This window comes from Suncus etruscus, chromosome 3, assembly GCF_024139225.1.
Source record: "Suncus etruscus isolate mSunEtr1 chromosome 3, mSunEtr1.pri.cur, whole genome shotgun sequence".
Lineage (NCBI taxonomy): Eukaryota > Metazoa > Chordata > Mammalia > Eulipotyphla > Soricidae > Suncus > Suncus etruscus.
Genome location: NC_064850.1, coordinates 142,233,237 through 142,255,702, shown reverse-complemented (window position 1 = coordinate 142,255,702; position 22,466 = coordinate 142,233,237). Strand labels below are relative to the sequence as shown.

Below are 22,466 nucleotides of genomic sequence, written 5' to 3'. Positions count from 1 at the left end.
AGGCAATGCAGCAATGATGGGGGGTGAGAAGCAAGTGGTGCTGGGAATCAAATGCAAGGCATGCGCTCTAAACCCTGTACTATATGCCCAGCCCTGTAGCTTTCTCTTTTTCTTACCAAAATACAGTTCTCACATGCCATGCCTTTGAGGGCATTGCTGAGTGACCATTCACACTAAATAATGACTCTATGTTGTGATGAACAACAGATAGTGCTTTAAGGGGCTCATCTTAGCATTTTTTTTAATTTTAAGAGCCATATCAGGTAGTGCATTTTTTTTTTTTTATGATTTGGTGCTTGAGGTCACCAAGGCCACACTCATGCTAAGGTAGAGGAGGAGTATGAACCACCAGCATGCGAGTCATGTGCTCTCCTATATGCCTGGCCTCCTATTCTCCTGGCCTGAGGTTTTAAATGTTTAATTCAAATAGGAATCTGATACTTCTCTTTATGAGCATAGAGGCCTTTGGGGGGGATCTGCTGGGGGAAATTATTTTTTCATCCCTCCAATAAATAGACTTGGGCAAGAGCCAAGGAGAGTAGCTAAAAAGAGTTAGAATGTGGGTCTGGGGGCCAGAGAGATAGCACAGCGATGTTTGCCTTGCAAACAGCCGAACCAGGACTTAAGGTGGTTGGGTCGGGTCAAATCCCAGCATCCCATATGGTTCCCCGTGCCCACCAAGAGCCATTTCTGAGCAGATAGCCAGGAGTAACCCCTGAGCACTGCCAGGTGTGGCCCAAAAACAAACAAACAACAAAAAAGAATGTGGGTCTGACATGCTCAAGGCACCAAGTGCTCCAGCCCAATAACACTCGGTATAACCCTGGTGCTCCTGAGCAACAATAGGGCTAAGGAGCACATTGCTGGGTCTGAGAATCCCTGAAAGCAAACTCCAGGCTTCACAGCACCTTTGGGAGACCCTACTCCAAAAATCTATGCTTGGGAAATCTTCATAAAGTCCTACAAAATTAAAAGACTAAGACCTCTATAGTTGGATGATGTAAGTTCATTTCTAAAGACCCATGGCAGATTCCACAAGTAACTAGCAAATGAATGAAGCTATGTAGGACATCTCGGAACAAAGAGATTATGATCTAACTTTTTCTTAGCACTGAATCTAAATCATGGAAAGAATGATTCTTCTAGTTTATGAAGATTCAAAGTCAGAGAGACAGTGGATAAGGTGCTTGCCTTACAAGTAGCCAACCTGGGTTTAATTTTCAGCACCCCAAATGATCCCTAGAGCACAGTCAGAAGTCAGCCCTAATTATCTCTGGACCAAGATCAAAAATTTAAAGAAAGAAATAAAATAACCTAGATAGGAGAAATTCCACTCAATGGAGATACCACTCATCATTCAAAAATCTGTCTTTCCTATGTAATGAATCCCCTTCACCAAAATTTTGGAATAGAGGGAATTACTATAGACCCTAAAACTCTACTGATTAAAAATAAACTTATAAAAATGGATTTAAGAAATCTGAGATGAGGGCAACTTCCCTAGAGGAGCTCAGGAAGCCCCAAGGCCCCACCATCAATTTTCAGCCAACAGGGCCTAGAGATCAATGCAAGCGTCTGAGGATATGGTGATGCATGGGCCTCTGTTGCTGGGGACTGAACATATGTCAGGCACATTCCAACTCCAGGACCCTCAAATTTCTTTGTAGTTCTGCTTTGGGGACCTCCCCAGCTGTGTGAGCCATGTGGTGCTACAGATCAAACTGTTTATATCTGCTACTTCCACCCCTGTGTAAGAAATTCTAACCCTGAGACCAAAGGAGGTTTATGAAGGCCCTAGAATACCAATACCTTTAAGGGAGGGCATAGCCACCTGTGCCCACAAGGCATACTTGAAACACCAGTGCCCAAAAAAGGCACAAAGGAACCAAAAGACCTTGGTCTCCTGTTCATGAAGCACTAAGGGAAGAGGGGACATAGTATAAATATTATTTGAGACATAATTTCACTAACATCATAAGGACTTTTCTTTGGCCTCTCTCTTTTTATAATATATTTATTTAAGCACCATGATTACAAACATATTTGTAGTTGGGTTTCAGTTATAAAAAAGAACAGCCCCTTCATAGTGCAACCTTTCCATCACCAATGAATGCCCCCCCATCTCCCTCCTCCCCTCCCCCCTACCTGTATTTGAGAGGCATTCTATTTCTCTTAATCACTACCATTGTCATGATAGTTGTTAGTGTAGTTATTTCTCTAACTGCACTCATCACTCTTTCATGGACCAGTCCTTCCAGCCCTCATCTCTCTTATCTCTGGGTATTATTAATAAACTGTCTTTTATTTTTCTTATATTCCACAGATGAGTGATACTGTTTTGTGTCTCTCTTCCTCTGACTTATTTCACTCAGCATAATAGTTTCACTGTTCATCCATGTATAGAAAAATTTCATGACTTAATTTTTCCTGATATCTGCATAGTATTCCATTGTGTATATGTACTACAGTTTCTTTAGCCACTCATCTGTTGTCAGGCATCTGGGTTGTTTCCAGATTCTGGCTATTGTAAATAGTGCTGCAATGAATAGAGGTTGCAGAAGACATTTTTGTATTGTGTTTTTGTGTTCCTAGGGTATATCCCTAGGAGTGGTATAGCTAGATCATATAGGAGCTCAATATCCAGTTTTTTGAGGAATCTCCATACTGTTTTCCATAAAGACTGGACTAGAGAGCATCCCCACCAGCAGTGAACAGAGTTCCTTTCTCCCCACATCCCTGCCAACACTGACTGTTCTTATTTTTTTGTGATGCATGCCAGTCTCTTTGAGCCTCTCTTAAAGACCACTCATATTTCTTTTTCTTTCTTTCTTTCTTTTTTTTTTTTTTTTGGTTTTTGGGTCACACCCGGCGGTGCTCAGGGGTTACTCCTGGCTGTCTGCTCAGAAATAGCTTCTGGCAGGCACAGGGGACCTTATGGGACACCGGGATTCAAACCAACCACCTTTGGTCCTGGATCGGCTGCTTGCAAGGCAAACACCGCTGTGCTATCTCTCCAAAGACCACTCATATTTCTATAAATACACCTTGTCATGAGCAGTTGTGTAGACTCAAGTATTCTTTATTTATTCCTAAAGAATTATTAACCACCTTCAAACCTAGCTTTACAGTTATATTAGGGTTAATATTTCAGGCCTCAGCTTAGAATACATGAACTGGATGGAGCAAGGCCAAAACAATAGCCAATCTCTGGGAACTGACCTTGCTGGAGGAACACAAAGACTAGGGGCTGTGTCCTGCCCTGGGTCAGTAAAGATAAATACGCAGCTTGTCCTGGGCATTTTGTCTAGGTATGTGAGAGAACTAATGGTTATGCCTGCAATTGTGATACCTTGCCAATAAATTTTGTTTTAGCCCAGAGAGGAGAGACAAGAATAAAGAGACAAGATGAAACTTCACTTCTGAGTGTCTGAATCTCTGATCCCATTTCACTGACTTCATGCAGATACCATTCTGAGCAGAGACCCTGAGAATTCCCTTGGTGTCTGGGCCAAGCAAGTTGTAACATATTGGGACCCACGTCTGGCACCACTATGGAAGGTAATCTATTTTTCTCTGCCCTTTTTCTTCTTATTTTTATTTTTCAGGACCTCCTCAAGGTGCCCGGGACTCCTCAATAAAGGAAGACCAAGTTAAGATGATGAGAAGGTACACGGGAAAAATTGGATAAAGCTGCTCTAGGAAACAAACTTTCTTTGATGATAATGATTTGATAGATGACCTGGAAGAGACAAATTTGGAGGATAAAGCCTCTAAAAAGCTTTTAATATCAATAAGAGTTCAGGGAAAGGATATACTGGGGCTTATGGATTCAGGAGCAGACGTTTCTTACATTTCAGGAAAAGACTGGCCCTCTTCTTGGTCCTTTAATCCTACATCTGCATTCTTGGTAGGCTTAGGATTGGCTAATAATGTGGCAAAAAGCACAAAAATCTTAACACGGGAGGATGATGAAGTCAAGGGAACTTTCCAACCTTGTATTTTATCTATCTACCTTACCGTTTTCCCTGTGAGGAAGGGACACACAGAAATGAAAGTCCTTAGAATGTTAGTAAAGTTATGTCTTGAATAATATTTATGGTAAGTCCCCTCTTCCCGAGTGGCTCATGGACAGGCGACCAAAGTCTTTCAGATCCCAGATGCCCTCTTTTTTTGTGGGTATGGTGGCCCAAGTGCCCTCCCTTGTGAGCACAGGAGGCTATGCCCTCCCTTAAAGGAACAGGCAGGTAGGGCCTTCTCTAACCTAGTACCCTCCTTTGGTCTCAGGGTCAGAGTTTCTTACACAAGGATGGACATAGCACATAGAAGGCATGGATCAAGCTTTTTCAGTTATCCTCTGGCCCCTGTGTGGGAGATCAGGCTAGTGGTCAGGGCTCTGAACCCCAAACCTGCCCCTTGGTGATGCTGACAGTATTACAGGAGGAAGAATGGAGACTACTGAGCCCAAGAGCTGATCCCAACCTCTATTTAAAGGTCAAAGAGTTCCTTAAGGTTGTGCTGAGATTTCCAATAGCATTTCCAGCACTAACCTTCAGACCAGTCATTCCCAGCAGTGGTGACTCTGCTCCAGGAAATACTCATTCATATCTGGGGTGTTTCTGAATATTCCAAATAAGCATTGCTACTGGGTGGGTAAGGTGCTTATCTTAAATGTCGCCAACCCAAGATCTACCCCCAGCATTCCCAAGCAGAATCAAGAGTAACCCCTGAGCATACCAGAGTGTGTGGCTCTGGTATGAAGAGATGCTGCTGGAATCAAATGAGGATGGTCACATAGCTGTTAAACATCTTGCAGGGTACAAGGCAAGAACAGTGAAGGATTTTATGGCCCAAAAGGTGAATGATTGACCCTGGTTGATCTCCAGCACTAAACATAGGCCATAGTGTGTGGCCAGGGAGAACTCATGAGCAGAATCAGGAATAGCCTGTCACACTGCTGAATTGTGGTTCAAAATTTGACCCCACCAAAGAAAAGATAAAAGTAAACAGGGCTCTGGTAAGCCTCTCTATGGATGAGGACCTGTTCTATATATCTGACTTGTTCCTTGAGAAAACAGATGATTCTTGTGTTCACTGTCTGCAGTGACTTGCTTGTCTGTGATAGTAGCCTCAGAGCTCAACAAACACATTTTGTGATATGAACATAAGTGCACACACACAGATGTGAAAATGCTCATCTCACTCTGCCAGCCTGAGGTGCTGGAGCCCATGTGTTCTTCAAAGGCAGTCTGGAACTATTCTACAACTGTACTATGTGAAGGCACAAACCTAATGAATAATGGGGCCATGCGTTCATAACAATCCAGTAATCTGGATTCTAATCATAGCTTCTAAATGTTGGCAATAAATTTAAAGTCTGAAGAGTAGAGACAGAAGAAAGAGACAGAGAGAGCAAATACAGCAGTGAAAGCACTTGCCTTGCATGTGTCTAACCCTATTTCAAATTCCAGACACCACATATGGGCCCCCAAACACCACCAGGGTCACTCCTAAGCACAGAGCTAGGAACAATCCTAGAATATCACTGTGTATGGCCCCAAAACAAACAGATAAAAATAAGAGAAGAAGGACTGGAGAAATAGTACAGTGGTAGGGCATTTGACTTGCATGCAGCTAATGTGGGACGGACATGGGTTCAATCCCCAGCATCTCATATGATCCCCCTAGCCTACCAGGAGCTATTTCTGAGTGCAGAGCCAGAAGTAATCCTGAACACTGCCAGGTGTGGCCCCCAAACAAACAAACAAAAATCAGAGAAGCAAATACTCTATGAAATAGTAACTATAGAGGCAAAATGAGTAGTCCAGACAGAACTGGCCTGTTTTTTGTGACTTCTGATAGGACTACAGTCTCTCATAGCAGAGGCCAACCCCATGCAGTCTAAAGTCAGTCTCCTCACCCCTCTCAACTATAAGGACAAGACAGACCTGCTCTAGACGAGACACAGAAAACCTGCAAGGACAGTCTGGCATGACTTCTCTGCTGGCTTACTTGGGGTTGGAAAATTCTTCAAGTCTGGAAACACACCATTCTCAAAGTCAAGAGTTCTCCAACATCAGGAAATTCCAAAGCCAAGGTTCCCTTTGCAGTAATAACACATGCTGTTTCCTTGAATTGAGTACACAGCACCTCTTCCCACTTGGTTCAGGGCACACCACAGAGTTCACAGGAAGTGACACAGCCTGCAGACAGGGCCTTGGACAGACCACAGCCAGAGCTGGAGCCAGAGCTAGCCAAAGTCCTCTCCACTCCCCAGGAGGGCTGCCTCCGTCTACTTCTACACAACTTCTATTTGGCACAATTCCAGAGCTTTTGTTTGATTGGTTCATTCTGAAATCCTATACAAAAGATAGTCAATGAAGGCTTATTTGTGAGAAAAATATATGCTGTCAGAAATGTTTGTTACTGACATGAATGTTAATAAAATTGGGAAAATAGAGCAGAAGATGTAGCTCTGTGATAGACTCCAGGTAAAAACCAGGCTTTGCATGGTCTGGGTCCCATCCCTGGCATGCACATGCATACACATACATACACACAGCATAAATAATACGTTGACTCAGAGCAATAATATGATACAGCCAATCCAGATTCGAAACTTAGCATCCCATATGATCCTGTACGCACCACCAGAAATAATTCCTAAATGCAGAGCCAGGAGTAACCCTAGTTGACCTGCACCCTTCCTCCTTCCCAAAAAAACCCAGATGAATAAATACATTAGCTGACAGAAAGCTGGGGAATGGGCTCCAGAATCTACTAGGACAGGGATGTTTCTCTTGGCAACTGGGATTTTGGGGTGTCCATTGACTCACAATTTGTATTTTTCCTTCCTAGAAAGAGGAGCAGAGGACAAAGGGCCATAAGCTTGGCCCCAGCTCTGATTGATCAATGGTTAAATCTAACCTTTGGCATCTCTTGCCACTCATCCTAATTTCTCTTCTTGGGAAACAAGAAAGCAAATACTCTTTGACCCTCATCATTGCTAAATCTCCCGCTTCTGTGTGAGGCCCAGTTTCAAGTTTGGTCCCTAAACACTCCCTCCTCATTTTCCTCAGTCTTGTCATTCACAGGGTATGAATGAGAAGGCCCAAGTCCTTAAACAGACTTTTTCATTTTTCATTCTCTTGAAAATTGAGAGTTGGAGGATAGTTTAGTGTGTGTGTGTGTGTGTGTGTGTGTGTGTGTGTGTGTGTGTGTGCATTTTTTAAAGATACACCCAGAGGTGCTTAGGTGTTGCTTCTGCTGTATTTATAGCTCTATGGTGGGGATCAAACCCAGGCCTCTTGCACACAAAGCCATAATTCAGCCCACTGAGTTCTTTTCCTGCCCACCTCCTCCCATTTTAGATTTCTTTTGTTGCTATTACTTGTTCAAATTTTTTGTCCCACTTGATAATGCTCAGGGCACACACTGAGGTCAGATCACTTTTAGTGGTGCTCAGGGGACCATATGAGATATCATTGAACCTGAGATGCTACATATAAGGCAAATATCCTACCTGCTGCGCTCTCTCTCCAGCCCACATTTTAGATTTCTTAATGGTTTCTACAAACCCTGCATACTGTAGTTACTCAATAAATATTACAACTAAGGATGGTGGATATTGCTCAGAGGTCAAAAGCAATGCCTTGCAGGTACAAGGATCTGTGTTTCACTCCAGGCACTACACAGCCCCTTAAGTATTGCAGATTGTAGCCCTGATGGCCTGTAGCCCCAAAGGGCACAAGTAGCACCTTTTTGCCAGGCACCAACATTTAACTGTCTGCCCTGGTTGACCAAGTATACTACTGGAAAAGGCTCCTGACCTCTAAATACTACTTAGGAGATCTATCAATATTTTTCTCCAATGAATTGATAGAATTATAACTTATAACATGAAAAATCAATTACCTTTTTCCTAAATATGACCACAGGACATTCTTAATTCACTTCCATCAGTCACTGACAGAAATAGAGCTCTCATTCTGGGTAAGGCTCCTGCTGTCCTGTTTTGTTGGATCATTTTGGTGGACTTTATAGATGATGACAGTGGTGGGAAGTGGAACACTAAAGCCACTTCTTACATCTACCTATGAGCCATTTCAACCAAGATAATGTCTACACTGCTAGTAAATACATATCTCCTCAATCAGTTCTAAGGAGATAAGTGGCAGGTTATAGGGAAGATATACCTATATATAAAGCTATAAAATATCTATATTACATATAGTGGATACCTATATCTATGTAGGTCTATATACTTATATCTATATCATCTAGATATAACACATAGATATGCTATATCTGGTTATATAGTTTAATTAAAATGTCTATCAGAATATATATAATTTAATTGTTTCATTTGTTTTGGGGCCATACCTGGAATTGTTCAAGGCTTACTCCTGGCTCTATGCTTAGGGATTACTCCTTGCAAAACTTAGGGGATCCTATGTGGTAACAGGGATCAAATCCAGGTCAGCCATGTAGACGGCAAGTGACCTGCCATACATTTTTAAAATAGTAGTTCCCTGGAAATGTTTACTTTTGTGTGACTGTATAGCAGGCTGGGATATTGGTATTGTTCTGTTTCTGGAGTTGGATACTGGTCTGGTATAAATTCAGATGTGAAGTCATCCAGTTGTGTACTCATGAGAGACACAATCTTCTGAAGGTATATACTTATACATCAATGAAATATACACTAAAATCACATCCTGACATCTGAGAGTAAAAATAAGTATGGGAAGAAATTTAAACAAATTTGCATTTATCTTTTGATGCAAAAGACTTACCACCCCATGGTTGCACTGGTCAGGATGACATCAAACAGCAATATTGATACAGCTGCTGTGATTATCTGCAGAAATAATTTCAACAAAAGGTCACCTAAGCAGCAGGTTTTCTCCCAAGACATTTAGTCAAGCTTTGTTGGGGTCCTAGGGTCCTCAACATTCGCCATGTGCCCTTTTGCCCCCACACTTTCTCTCTCAGGATCTTGGTGCTGCCTCCCTCCAAGCCAGGAGCTTTGTGTGAAAAGTCTTCTGCTTTGGAGGTATGAATTTTCCAAGGAGGACTGAACTCATGAGTTCTTCACAAGAAGAGGCCTTTAGTCAACATCTCCCTCATGTTACCTTCTTGGGGGAAGAACACTCATTCCCATCTTGCCTCAGTTACACAAAGTTCATCTTCAAAGTTACAGTACTCAATCACCAGTTCCCAAATTTTCCAAGATACATACATAGTCTTCAGCCTGACTTGCCCTTAGCACTGGCCCTAAACCCTCTTTCTGTCTCTTGTCACACATTTTAAGAAATTGGGTGCTTTCTGGGGGAAGGGAACAATACAATCTGTATTCATTTATTTACTAATAAATTATCTAGCAGTAAAGTAGAGGAAAGAGGTTGCTGCCTCCTCATCTCTCCCAGCTGAAATGACAGTAGTCTTTCCCCAGACCCTTGCACCTGCTTCGAACCAGTTGGCACAGTGTGTGTGTGAACCAGAGGCCCAACCAGATAAGCATGTGTTATTGTTTCCCAAATTATGTACTCTGATAAGCAAAACAGATTCCATCTGGAAGCCCCCCCCCCCCCCGAGACTGGCCAGAAGACAAGAGAAGCATGCTGTCTTGGCTGGGTCACGAAGACAAGGGACCCTCAGAGATGTCCACTGCAGTATCATGCTAAGAAACTCAATACGTAGAATGGGAGGCCTCCTAGGACTTCAAGCTGGGAACAAGGCAGGGAGTAGATGACCCGAGGAAAGAGTATGTATAGTGAATCTCATTTTCATTTATTGAACATCATTCATTTGCCATCTCAAAACAAAGTCTATGGGGCTAGAAAGGTAGTACAGCAGGCAATACTTGATTTGTATGCAGCCAACCTGGGTTTGTTCTCTGGCACTATATAGGACCCCTGGGCACTACCAGGAATGATTCCTAAACACAGAGCCAGGAGTAAGCCCTAAGCACTCCAGAGTGTGGCCCATCCCTCACCCCAAAGGTTCAGAGGGAAGAAACTATAACCCACAAGGTTACATGTTCTGACAACTTTTAGCAGCCAGGAGTGGAGCCAGGCCCTGAGTCACAGGATGGTTTCCTCTCAGCCAGAAGCTATAGGGATTCCACACTGTTAATGTGTGTGTGGTTGTTGTTGGTGGTGGTGGTGGTGGGAGAATCCATTGAAAGTAGAGGGCTCCTGTAGATACCTAAAAACCTATACTTACAATAGCCAAGTTTTGAATGCCAAGCAAGTAAGTGACAGATAATGGATATGCAAAATGTAGTACAGACTTAAATTGTGTATAATATGTAAAGAATGAACTTCAGCTACATTCAACACCAGAAATGAAAGTTAAAGGGGCCAGAGAGATGGCATGGAGTTAGAACATTTGCCTTACATGCAGAAGGACAGTGGTTCGAATCCCGGCATCCCATAAGGTCCCCTGTGCCTGCCAAGGGTGATTTCTGAGCATAGAGTCAGGCATAACCCCTGAGCGCTGCCAGGTGTGACCCCCCCAAAAAACACAAACAAACAAACAAAAGAAATGAAGCTTAAAGACATGATTCTAAGTGAAATAAGCCAGAGTGGGGCTGGAGAAATTGTCCAGGAGTTAGGGTACCCTGATCTGGGTTTGATCCCTGACTTCACATGGACTCTGAGTATTTCTGGATGAACCCTGAACAGGGTGGTCCTGGTGGTTCCCAGCACCATAAAGCTTGATCGGCTTCACATAGTTGGGCCCTAGAATCAGCTTGGTAGGTAAAGCATTTCTGGGAGTGTATTCTGGTCCACTTGAGTACCATTTTGGAGTCCCCCAGTCCCCAGCAAAAAAGACAATCCAATAACAGGTAAGTCAGATTCAGAGGACAAATATTGTACAATTCCCTTATTTGGTATCTGGAATAGTCAACCTCGCAATAGAGGACATGTCGAGATTACTAGAGATTGGAAAGAAAAAAAAATAGAGTTAGTATTTCATGGATACTGAGTTTCACTTTGGCATCATAAAAATTTTCTAGATGGATGTCAGTATGAGCATAACAGAAAAAAAATTTTAATGATAAAGAACTCTACTCATTAGAAAGACTTCAAGTTATGCTTGAAAGGTGCTAAAGGGACCTAAAGTAGTAGTAGTCATTTGTCCCAACTTTTTTTTGGCACTCATTCTTGTTTACAGAAGCATTTTTGGTGAAAATACAGATTTACCCTCCAAAGAAGAGTCTTGTGGTCTAAGATGTTCGTCCTTTGCACACTCAGCCCTGGAGAGTCAATGCCAGCCTGGGCCACCTACAGAGCCTGACCAACAACAACACAACTCAATCCATTGTGTCAGCAGCTGGCCTGGCTTTGAACTTCCTGGCTTTGTCAACAAAGTCATCACTTTTGTGTTATTCAAACAGATTTTAGTATTTAAAGTAGATCAGATTTGTTTTCAAAACATTCATTTCATCCTGAAACAAAATTTCTGTTTCAGGAAAAATAAAGGGGAGTGGTTACCATAAAAATCAACCAGTAGGTCATGAGTCTGGAGAAGCAGCAGAGAGTCGTGATTTTATTATTGTTTTGTTGTTTCTGTTTAAAGACTCCTAAGTTGAGAGTGATGAGTGTAGCTCCTATTCCAGACCCTTTACTGTAACCATCTTCATTGACCTCATCATCTCCCACTTAAACTGGTGGTGGTTCTTCTGACCTGGTTTCATCTTACCTTTGTTCTTTGCCTGGAATATTTCCACAGTCATCCCCACACAAGACCTATTAACCTTCTGAAAATCCATTTCTAGAAAACTCTTCCTGAACCTGAACCCCACATTTGTTACCAAGAAGTGCTGGAGCTACTGTGCAATATAATACCATGTGCAATACAATGCCAAGAGATTTTTGCTATTGCACATAAATTCAACTGAAATGATTCTTGCTATTGCACATAAACTCAACTGAAATGTGTGTCTTTCCCAGCTAGGGTGCAAGCTCTTTCTCTTTGTAGATTTGGGGTGTAGCAATAGAGATCCCCCACAGGGTACATATACAAAGGAAAGCTGTAATGCAGACTTGAGGATCATGGAACCATTCTCCAGTCCTTGGTCCTGCTGCTCACAGAGAATGAACTCTCTCTGATTACAAATCCAAAAGCGACAGGGAAGATTATGGGTGACTCCTGGATCAAGTGACTGTGGTCACTTGCCAGAATATTACTATAAGATAGAGAGAATATATACTTTAGTATATGATTGAATACGAAAGAATATAAAATTCATATTCTTTATGGTTGCCCACTTCTCTGGGCAGGCAGATCAAGAGATGCCTTCCTTATCCCTACCTTAAAGCTTAAAGAAAATGAAGAACAGCAGTCTGCAGCCCAGACCTGCTGAGCAACATTCACATTGGAAGAAACCCCCAAGTGGTATGTATACATAACAAGGGAAAACGTTCTCTCTATAGCCTCCTACTCTACCACCACCTGAAGTCCTATTGGTGTGTTACCACTGGCACTGGCACATCTCCAAGGATGGGTAGATTAGCTGTTAGATAATAAATTTTTATTTAAAAAGTTAATCATCTGGGGCCAAAACACAGCTGGTAGAGCATTTGCCTTGCACATGGCTAACCCAGGTTCAGGCCTCAGAATCCCATATGGTCCCCCGAGCCTGCCATGAGTAATTTCTGAGCACAGAGCCAGAAGTAAGCCCTGAGTGCTACTGAATGTGGCTCAAAAACCAAAAGGAAAAAAAGTTAATATGAAAGAAGATTCTCTTTTGTCCTAGGATCAAATAAATGATTCCATGTCTTTCAAAAAGAAGCCATAGCTACAGCTGTGTTGTTTAAGTAATTTTTCCATTGTCTGATCATTTGATTTAAAGCTTTTTTCCAATCTCTTCTGCTGTGTAAAGTTGTTATGCATCGCATCTTCCAGAGCACTAATTCTATCCTCAGCTGCTTTTAACCTGTTGGAAAGCTCATCCATTATGTTCTTCAATTCATCTACTGAGTTTTTCAGACCTGTTATTTGACCTGATACTTCAGTTTGGAGTTTTCTGATTTCTATTTTCATATTCTCTTGATTTTTATTAGTGTTCTGATCTATACTTTGAGTTCTATGAGCATCCTCCATATTTCTTCTCTAAACTCCATTTCTGAAAGACTGCTTAGGTGGTTGGCCATTGTTGGGTCATCAGAGTTTGCATCTTCATTCTCTATGGCTGAAGATGTCTGCGTAGTTTCCCCATGCTGCTAGGTAGAGTGCGTGGCCGCTCCTCTGCTTCGACCCTTTATAGGTGGGCTTAAGGGGGCCAGCAGAGTCAGCTTTATCCACAACTCCGGCCCGGAAATACTCACCTCAGCCGAGGCAAGCCGTCAGAGGATGAATACCAGAGAAGATCAAAGTTCCCAGGTTGAAGCAAGCCAGGGGAATCCCCAAAATGTCTGCTGAGCTTAAGGGGCCCAGCAGAGTCTGTCTTATCCACAACTCCAGCCCGGAAAGACACACCAGCTGTGTTGTTTAAACTGATCATTTACAAAACATTTCATTTTCAGGACTGGGATGCAGTAGAGCACAATCCCTGTGTGAAGCCCTGGATTCAATTCTTGGCACTGCCTAAAATAATCAAATTATTCCTATTACTGATCTTATTATTTAGTATGGAGATCAGTATAATTATAAATTAGAACTCATAATCCAGGCATGACTATTGGTATAATCTTATTAAAAATATAATTGATTGTTTTGTCAGTTATTAAAAAATATCATAAGCATAATATAAATGAGAGGCTAGATGATAAATAAAAAAAAACTGGGCCAGGCCAGGGAAGTAGCTCACAGGACTGGTGCAAATACATTACATGTACAAGTTCTATGCTTGACCCATAGCACCTCATGGTCCCCTTAATTAAGGTGGGAGTGAGTCCTTATCACTGAGCACAGCACCACCCAATCGCCTAGTGTGACTCCCAAATAAAACAAAAAGCAGATTAAGGTTATGTGCAGAATAATAATTTTTTGCGGGGGAGTGGTGGTACTCAAGGAGTAAGCCTATTTTACAGCTCTGGGATCATACTAGAGGTGCTTGGGAAACCAAGTGCAAAGCCAGGGATCAAATCTGGAACTCCTGCATGACAAGTATGTGTTCATTGAGCTACTTCTCCAACCCAAAGATAACTCTCAGACTTAGAGAAACATGGAATCAATTTGATCTCTTCTTATATTTTACAAAATATCACTCTTCTTGCGTTTTAGAGAATAAGAAAGAACACATTAGGCCAGAGTGACAGATTAGAATTGAGAGTGGATTTCACATAAGGGAGGCCTGGGTTTTGATTAATTGCACTGCTCTTGGTCCCCTGAGTACCAGAAGTAATTCTCAGGAAAAAGAGGGGGAGTAACCCGTGAGCATAACGTGGTATGTACCCCCTAAACAAAACAAAGTAACATTTAAGGGGCAGACTGATATAAATACCTATTTCAAAGAATTTAAAAATTTAAACATTTGAGAAGAGCATACCATTTTCTAGCATCACCTACAGATAAATTATAAACCAAATAAACTTTGACTGTGGGCTATCTTTCCATTTTTGAGATTTTTTTTTCCAGTATAAAAGTTAAATCTAGGTGAAACACAACTGATTTAATATTTTTTTTTAGTGCCAAGACCATCTTTTTAGTAGTAAGGGCTTTGTTTTAGGATCATATCTGATGATAAAGATCATATCTGATCTTTCATTTCCTTAAAAATAAGATGTTCAGGGGCTGCAGATATAGCATGGAGGTAGGGTGCATCCTTGCATGCAGAAGGATGGTGGTTCGAATCCTGGCATCCCATATGGTCCCCTGAGCCTGTAGGAGCGATTTCTGAGCAAAGAGCCTGGAGTAACCCCTGAGCACTGTCGGTTGTGACCCGCCCCCTCCACAAAAAAAAAATAAGATGTTCGAAAATCCTTTTAGTCCTAATTGTTTAAGCTGAATGTCAGTCTGTCATGATATATCTAGTCTACTCAGAGATGCAAGGTTTTCCCATGTTAAACAGGTGAGAAAACTAAGGTCCCAATAGATGGTTCAAGTCACTGATTTTCAAAGCAAGCTGCTGACCACTATTCGTTTAGTGTCATCTTGGATGTCATGGTGAGGCAAGGCATGTTTTGCTGTAATCACCTTCCAGGGCTATCCTTGGAACTCAGGTTTACAATGTTAACTTTTTTCCTTTTACAATATAGACTTTTGCTTTTTGTTTTGGGGTCACACCTGGTGGTGCTCAAGTATTACTCTTGTCTCTGCACTTAGGGATCACTCTTAGTAGTGCTCACAGGACCATATGGGATGCTGGGGATTAAACCCTGTTGGCTGAGTGCAAGGAAAATGCCCTATATGCTGTATTATTACTCCATAGGCTTTGTTTAAAAAATTATGTCAAAATCATCAAAATATTCTATCTCCCGAACAAAACATGGCTGAATTTTGTAATTCAGATTGTTTCTTACTTTGTACTATTCCTGTACATATGTTCTTTTAGTGTATGTAACTAGAAAGGAGAGATGGGGATAGTTAAGTTCAAGCACCAAAACTCATTATCATTTTAATGCATTTTCTAAAGACATCTATCTCTTCTCGTATTGTTGGACATGGTTACTTTGGTTATAACATCAGAAATCTGTGAACTTTTCCCTCTGGGTCTTGCAAACTTTCAGACAAAGTTGTATAGTAAACATTCACTCCTCCACAGACTGGATGCCAGACTTCTCTTGTTAGTACTCAGATTTCTCAAGTGGTATATTAATACTGCAGAAATAGTGTTTCCTGAATCTATAGAGAATTTCTTCCCTCAGCTATCTTTAGGTGCTCCATTTTAGCTCATTCCAAAACACTAGCTTGGTTTCCTTTATTTTCTACTATGAATTTTTAAAAGAAGGGGCCTATCAATTTAACAAGTATTGTTTCTTTGCTGGGAAGGAGTATAAAGTATAGAGAGTTTAATAATGGAGACATGCATATAACTTTTAGATGTGGAAGACAAATGCAGACCTTGAGTATATATATATAGTATATATATATATATATATAGTATATATATATATACTAGTTTTTCCTCAAGTGCAATTCAGTTACAATCTAATATAGAACTAATAGAATACTTATGTTAATTATTTTTTATTTTTTTAGCATTCTTGATTTCATTTTTATTCAGTAAAATATGTACCTGTTGTCAAACTTACTTAATTATAGATTACTGTTAAAATTTGTTTTGTTGTTGTCATTGTTTTATTTTTGGGTCATAACCAGCAATTATCTGAGCTTAATCCTGACTCTGTGCTCAGATATCATTCCTGTATATCAGATATCATTCCTGGGAGATCAAATGGGGTACTGTGAATTGAACCCAGGTTGACCATGTGCAAGGCAAACACCTTAAACATGGTACTATCACTTCGGACCTTCAAAGTTTTGTTTTGTTTTGGGACCACATTGATGATGCTCAGGTTATCTCCTGGCTTTTTGCTCAGAAATAGCTCCTGGCTTGGGGCACCATATGGGATGCCGGGGGATTGAACCGTGGTTCGTCCTAGATAAGCTGCGTGCAAGGCAAACGCCCTACCGCTGTGCCACTGCTGAGACCCTTCAAAGCTTTTTTTTTTAAAACTTTCATCCCCGCTTATTAAAAAATTCTTTCCTGGTCCCAAGTTAAGTAGGCCTGTGCTTCTAAAAAGGAAGGGCATGTGGTAAAGGTGGTTTTATTTTCTAAGTTGTTTTGCTTCTCTCAGAGGATAGATCTAATCTCTGCAGGTTTGTTTTTAGAAATGATGAATTTAAGTTCACAAGAGCTTTATATAAAATCACCATAATTATACTTATCTCCAAGGCTGTGAAGATATTTTCATCTCCTTTTCATATAATAACTTCAATTCACACTATTGTTATACTTAGCAATAATGTATGTGAAATAGAATGCCAAAGATATATATCAAGACCTTGCAGTGTTCATAGAGAAGAAAAATGGTGCCATTTGGCAAAAACAGTTTGCTATTTTTGATCTGCCTTTTCCTTAATCCCAAGAAGTCCTAGAGAAGTCTCAAGAAGTATACCTTCCCTTAGAACAACAGTACCAAGCTTTCACAAGACAAACTTTACCAGTTCAGTCCACCCGAGAAAGACATACAAATCTGAGACCTTGCACCTCTTACAGGTAAGGAATCACCTTCCTTGAGCTCTTCTATGGAGGAAGTTCTTGCTATGAGTTCTTTCTATACTATACCTCTTGCAAGTCGTATGTCTGATGTCCTGCCCTGCTTTAGGACAGTGTGTGGGAGCAGGGATTTTGGAAGATAATTGAGGGGGGGAGAGAGGTGATGAAGTTAGTGTTCTCATGACTGGATTAGTACCTTTATAAGAAGAAATCAGAAGGGCTTTTAGGAATAGCTCAGTGTGTTGGAATACCTGCCTTGCAAGCATAAACTCATGCCTCCACATACACTATCATCTGACAGTTCACTGTGACTCCCAGTGGTTTTCCAGCTGCACTGCAGCCAGGTGTTCATGAGTATCCAATAAAGAGGTACAACCCTCCCTATGAGAACCATTAAAAGATATATGAGTGGCCACCCCCTGAAGTAAACCTGAAAATAAGGAAAAACAAAAACCAACAGCTAGGAACTCCCTTTTCCTACCAAGGTATTGAAATGTTTCATGGAGAATTAAAAACAATGAGCAGCTTGTCCTTGACAATGGCCATGCAATTTTATCAGCACGCTAGAGGCACTTGTGAATTTGGACTTCAAAGGAGCCTCTTCTAATTTCATGTCCATCTGTTCTTGTGCCCATGTCCCTGCCAGAGTCTGGCTATACTGTGTGTTCCCGTTACAAGCTCAAGAGGGACTTTAAACTCTCCTCTTTGGTTTTCCTCTTCCTCCTCTGTAAAGCAAAGGAATTGTCTATAAACATGTTTTCAGAGGTTGAATGTTCTCTCACTTAGTATATATTCTAAAAGTACATGAAGTTTTTTTCATTCTCTGGCTTGTCCAAGTAAGGATTTTCAAGAAGCTTAAACAGATTTTCATTAAAGACAAAACCTAACAATTAGAAGGAGATGAGAAAGATGAAGGCACAGGGAACAATAGGGAGGCAGAGATGATACTGTGACCCAAACCAAACCAAATGTCACATACAAGGTGGGAAGGGGACTCATAAACTTAGCTCCAGGCCTTCTGAGATTCAAAGTCAAGAAGCAACATGAATGGTGACACATAGGTATCTCTGAGATAGACAAGCATTGCTTAGAAGAAGCTATTTAATATAAATTATAGCTTGACTCCTAAGTTTCAAGTATTATTCAAGTATATATTCCCCCAAAGCAGAAAGGATTTAACCTATTAAACTTGTCAATTGTGGGGGATTCCTGAGCACAGAACTAGGAGTAACCCTATGCACTGCCAAGTGTGGTCTCCAAGAACCACAAAATTATAAAATTACAACAATTATAAAGAATCAGAGTAAAAAGATGTCTTGTCCTGGGGCCACTTAGTACAGGCACTTGCTTTGCATGCAGCAGACCTGGTTTGATTCCTAGCACCTCACATGATCACTCTGAGCACCACCATGAGTGATCCCTGAACAGACTCAGGAATACACCAGAGTATCACTGGGTGTGCAGCACCCCCAAAATAAAAATAAAGAGTATCTTATCCTGTGGTCAGAAAGAGTGTAGGAGCTAAGACAGTACAGTTGCCTTGCATTCGCATGCAACTGAACTGATTTGATTCCTGGCACCTCCTGGTTTCCTAAGCACTGCCTGGAACAACTTTCAAATATAAAGCCAGGAGCAGTTAGCTCCCTGAACATTAGGCATGTCTCCCTCCTCATTCTCAATAAAAGTGAAATAAAGGAAAAACAAAAAATCCAGAAGAAAAGAAATGCTTTGTCACTTTCTAGTTGATAAGTTTTTTTTTTTTCACAAAAAATTCTAAATTAGCAATAGAGATGTGGAAATCAAGGTTCCATGACAGGAACCAAGAAGCCTCAATAGTGGGTGTAGGCAAGGGCACCTTCCTTTGAGTGCTTCCCCTATAGGGTCCCCTTGAAAAAAGACACTGCTCATCTGTGACAATTTTCTGCTGAAGAAGTACTTCAGCCATTGCTCAGGTACATGCAGAGACTCTGAAGGCAAATGCACACCTCGCGATTTCTAGGTGACCCATCTTCATTGCTACAGGAAGAGTCACTACCTGCCATACAGGAATGGGGCAGTAATGTGTCTCCCACCACCCTTCAGCATGCCCTCCCTTAAACATCTTCCATGTGATGCCATGACTTATTTAGGGGAGAGAAGGTATATGCCCCAGATCACCTAAAGGTCACACTTAAACCTCCTTCCAGTGCTCCCATGAGGCATGTGAGAGAATAGCCCCCTTCCAGGTAGTCTCATCTGTCACATACCTTCCAAGTAGGTGGTCACCTAAGCTGGTACCCTGACCTCACTCCTTAGTGAGGCTGCCTCATCTTTGTTCCATCTCCTGGCTTCCCGACAAAGGATTCTAAGCCACCATCAACTTGGCTTCATGGTGGTTGTACTCGATGAGAATCACTGATGTGGCCCCAAACCCTATGTATGTATCCATCCATCCATCCATCCATCCATCCATCCATCCATCCATCCATCCATCCATCCATCCCATCCCTTCCCCTACTCCCATTCTCTCTTTCCTCTAAGCAACACCAGGTTAGGATTATCATTGCTCTAGCAATTCCTCAGAGCCCTGCAGAGCTAGTGCTCACAAAGTCTCTGCAGACTGAATGGACACCCTCTCTACAGACTCCAGGGCAACATCTCCTGATCCAGCAGATGGAGGCTTTTGAGAAGCCTTAAAGAGAATGTAGAAGACCCAAAGGGGACTCCTTCCAAAGGGTGATGCCTCTATGCTGGGGGAAGGTTTTGTTGATGATAGTATGAGAGGACCTGAGGTCAGTGCTCTCTGGTGCCTGTGTGGAGCCAGAGGTGAGGGACTAGAGAGGAGGATGCACATTTCTCTGCTCTGTGAAGAAACTGAAAACAGTGCTTGAACACAGATGCTGACTGTGTCTTCTTCCAAGCAAGAAATATCAATACCATGTGAATACCAGAGGCACCTTCCTTTGGGCATCCCTGAGAAGGGGTGGGGCCACCTGTGCCAGGTGCTGACTTTAGAATGGGGGAGTTACCTGTGGGAACCTAGTGCCCTGGTACTGGCTTTTTTTTTTTTTTGGTTTTTGGGCCACACCCGGCAGTGCTCAGGGCTTACTCCTGGCTGTCTGCTCAGAAATAGCTCCTGGCAGGCACGGGGGACCATATGGGACACGGGGATTCGAACCAACCACCTTTGGTCCTGGATCGGCTGCTTGCAAGGCAAACACTGCTGTGCTATCTCTCCGGGCCCCGGTACTGGCATATTAAGGTGGGTGTGACAGTCCATATTCTTAAGAAAAGGACTTTTGAGCACCTGCCCTCCCCAGTAGCACAATGGAGTAAGTCTATTTGGCTCAGCCAAGAACTCCTATTGGTATGTAAGACAAGGAGAGAAGCCCATAGTCCCATCTCTGACAGTAAGAGTTCCCTGGGCCTTTGAAATCATCACATGTGACTGCAGTTTCACTGGCAAGACTGCATACTGTGTCATCTTACAGTCACTGAGGAAACATACACCCTTTTCTACAGACTCAAACCTGGGACTTCTGACCTCACCACAAAGGTTTTGAGCATTACCTGTAGTTCTGGGGTACAGCTGGTAGGAAGGCAACAAACTGGGGTGGGCAGATGGCCTTGTGGCATAAATTTCTTGCTCTGCAAGTGTGAGGTGTGACTTAGATCCCTGGTTCCTAGACATGTGCCAACCACAAGCTCTTCATGGTGCACAACAAACAAAAGTATGATCTCTAGACCCCAGTTAGGTGTGTGCATTACCGCTAAAGTGTGCAGAACTGAGTGAACCTAAAATGTTTGTGGTCCCAGCGAGCATGTGTGCAAGCACCACAACTCAAAGTACATGACCACAGAGAGCCAAGGCGCCATGACTTGAACTCCAATAACTACGACAACGAAGGGAAGGAAAAGAGACTTGGTGGGGGATTTTTGAAAAGAACTGAAATTCTTTTTTTTTTTTTTTTTTTTTTTTTTGGTTTTTGGTCCACACCCGGCAGTGCTCAGGGGTGACTCCTGGCTGTCTGCTCAGAAATAGCTCCTGGCAGGCACGGGGGACCATATGGGACACCGGGATTCGAACCAACCACCTTTGGTCCTGGATCGGCTGCTTGCAAGGCAAACGCCGCTGTGCTATCTCTCCGGGCCCAGAACTGAAATTCTTAAAGTCAAAGTTTGGGAATGAAGACTGAGGGGCTGGAAAGAAGATTGAGCTACAGAGGTCAGATCTTTATTTTGGGGGGATCACACCCAGCAGTGCTCTGCTCAGGGTTCACTCCTGACTCTGTGCTCAGAGGTCACCCCTAAACTGCTCAGTGAATTGTCGCCAAGGATCAAAGGACAGCTGCATGCAAAACAAGTGCCATAATTCCTGTACTATCTCTCCAGACTCTTGTGTTTTTTTTCCTTTCCTTCTTTATAGGTGTTGGCAGCATGTCAGATATAAAATGCCCGAGCATCTGATTATCCCGATGTTTGGGATGCCCAGGTTTCAGGAGCAGAAAATTCTGGATGAAGCAGCTGCCTGGGTTGCTTCTTGTGGCTTGACCTGGTACAGAACAGCTTGAAGCAATCATTTGCCTTTCTGAACCTCAATGTCCTCATCCACCCCAAAAGGAAAAAAAAAAATCCCAGCATCGTTCAAGTATGTCAGTGTGTAGTGAGAGACCATACATCTGTAAGAAGTATAGCCCAGTCAACAAGCTATAAAAGCATGCTCCAAAATTCCTTCAGAGACTCTTTTCATTCAAGTCAGTGTTTGAAATGTTCACCAATTCCTCTGAATTATTCAATGAAGGAAGTTGGGTTAAATGGTTCCTAAGGACATTTTTCTAGAGTCATCTTGTTCAAAAGTCTGAAATTAAGGGAAAATATCATTTACTTTATCACACAGAATGTACCCTAGAACAGAAACTCCCAATATGACTGTGGCATGTCCAGCTCACATGGGGATGTCTGGTGGGGCGGGCAGGGACAGCAGGCATCTGAGATGTACCTCCACAGCCTGGCTCTATGAGTGCCAGATCAACTTCTTTCCATTTCTCCCTACTAGGCTGCATCAGCCCCCCAATCTTTGGAGGTCTTTTGTCTATCTTGCAACAGTCACCATTAAGAAAGACAGCCACAACAAACTGTGGGGGCCTCCAATGTCAAGATAGCCCTTCCAGAGGGCTTCTGCTCAGGACAATAACCCCCCACACTCTTTGTTTCCCACGAATGAGTCTTTCCAAAGAGGGCCGGGAGGGGGTCCCTGGCACTAATTTACACCATGGACGGGGGACAGACTATTTTGGCTTTCCCATCTAAAAGGGAA

The 22,466-nt window shown here is 42.3% G+C and overlaps 1 protein-coding gene across 1 annotated transcript in view; it reads right to left on the bottom strand.

Moving 5' to 3' along the window:
• Positions 1-22,466, bottom strand: part of TMEM241 (transmembrane protein 241) — a 118,037-nt gene that overhangs the window by 8,528 nt on the left and 87,043 nt on the right. The window contains exon 14 of the mRNA XM_049770198.1: positions 8,793-8,857. Coding sequence (XP_049626155.1) covers positions 8,793-8,857 — 65 coding nt within the window. The remainder of the gene's footprint in view (positions 1-8,792; positions 8,858-22,466) is intronic.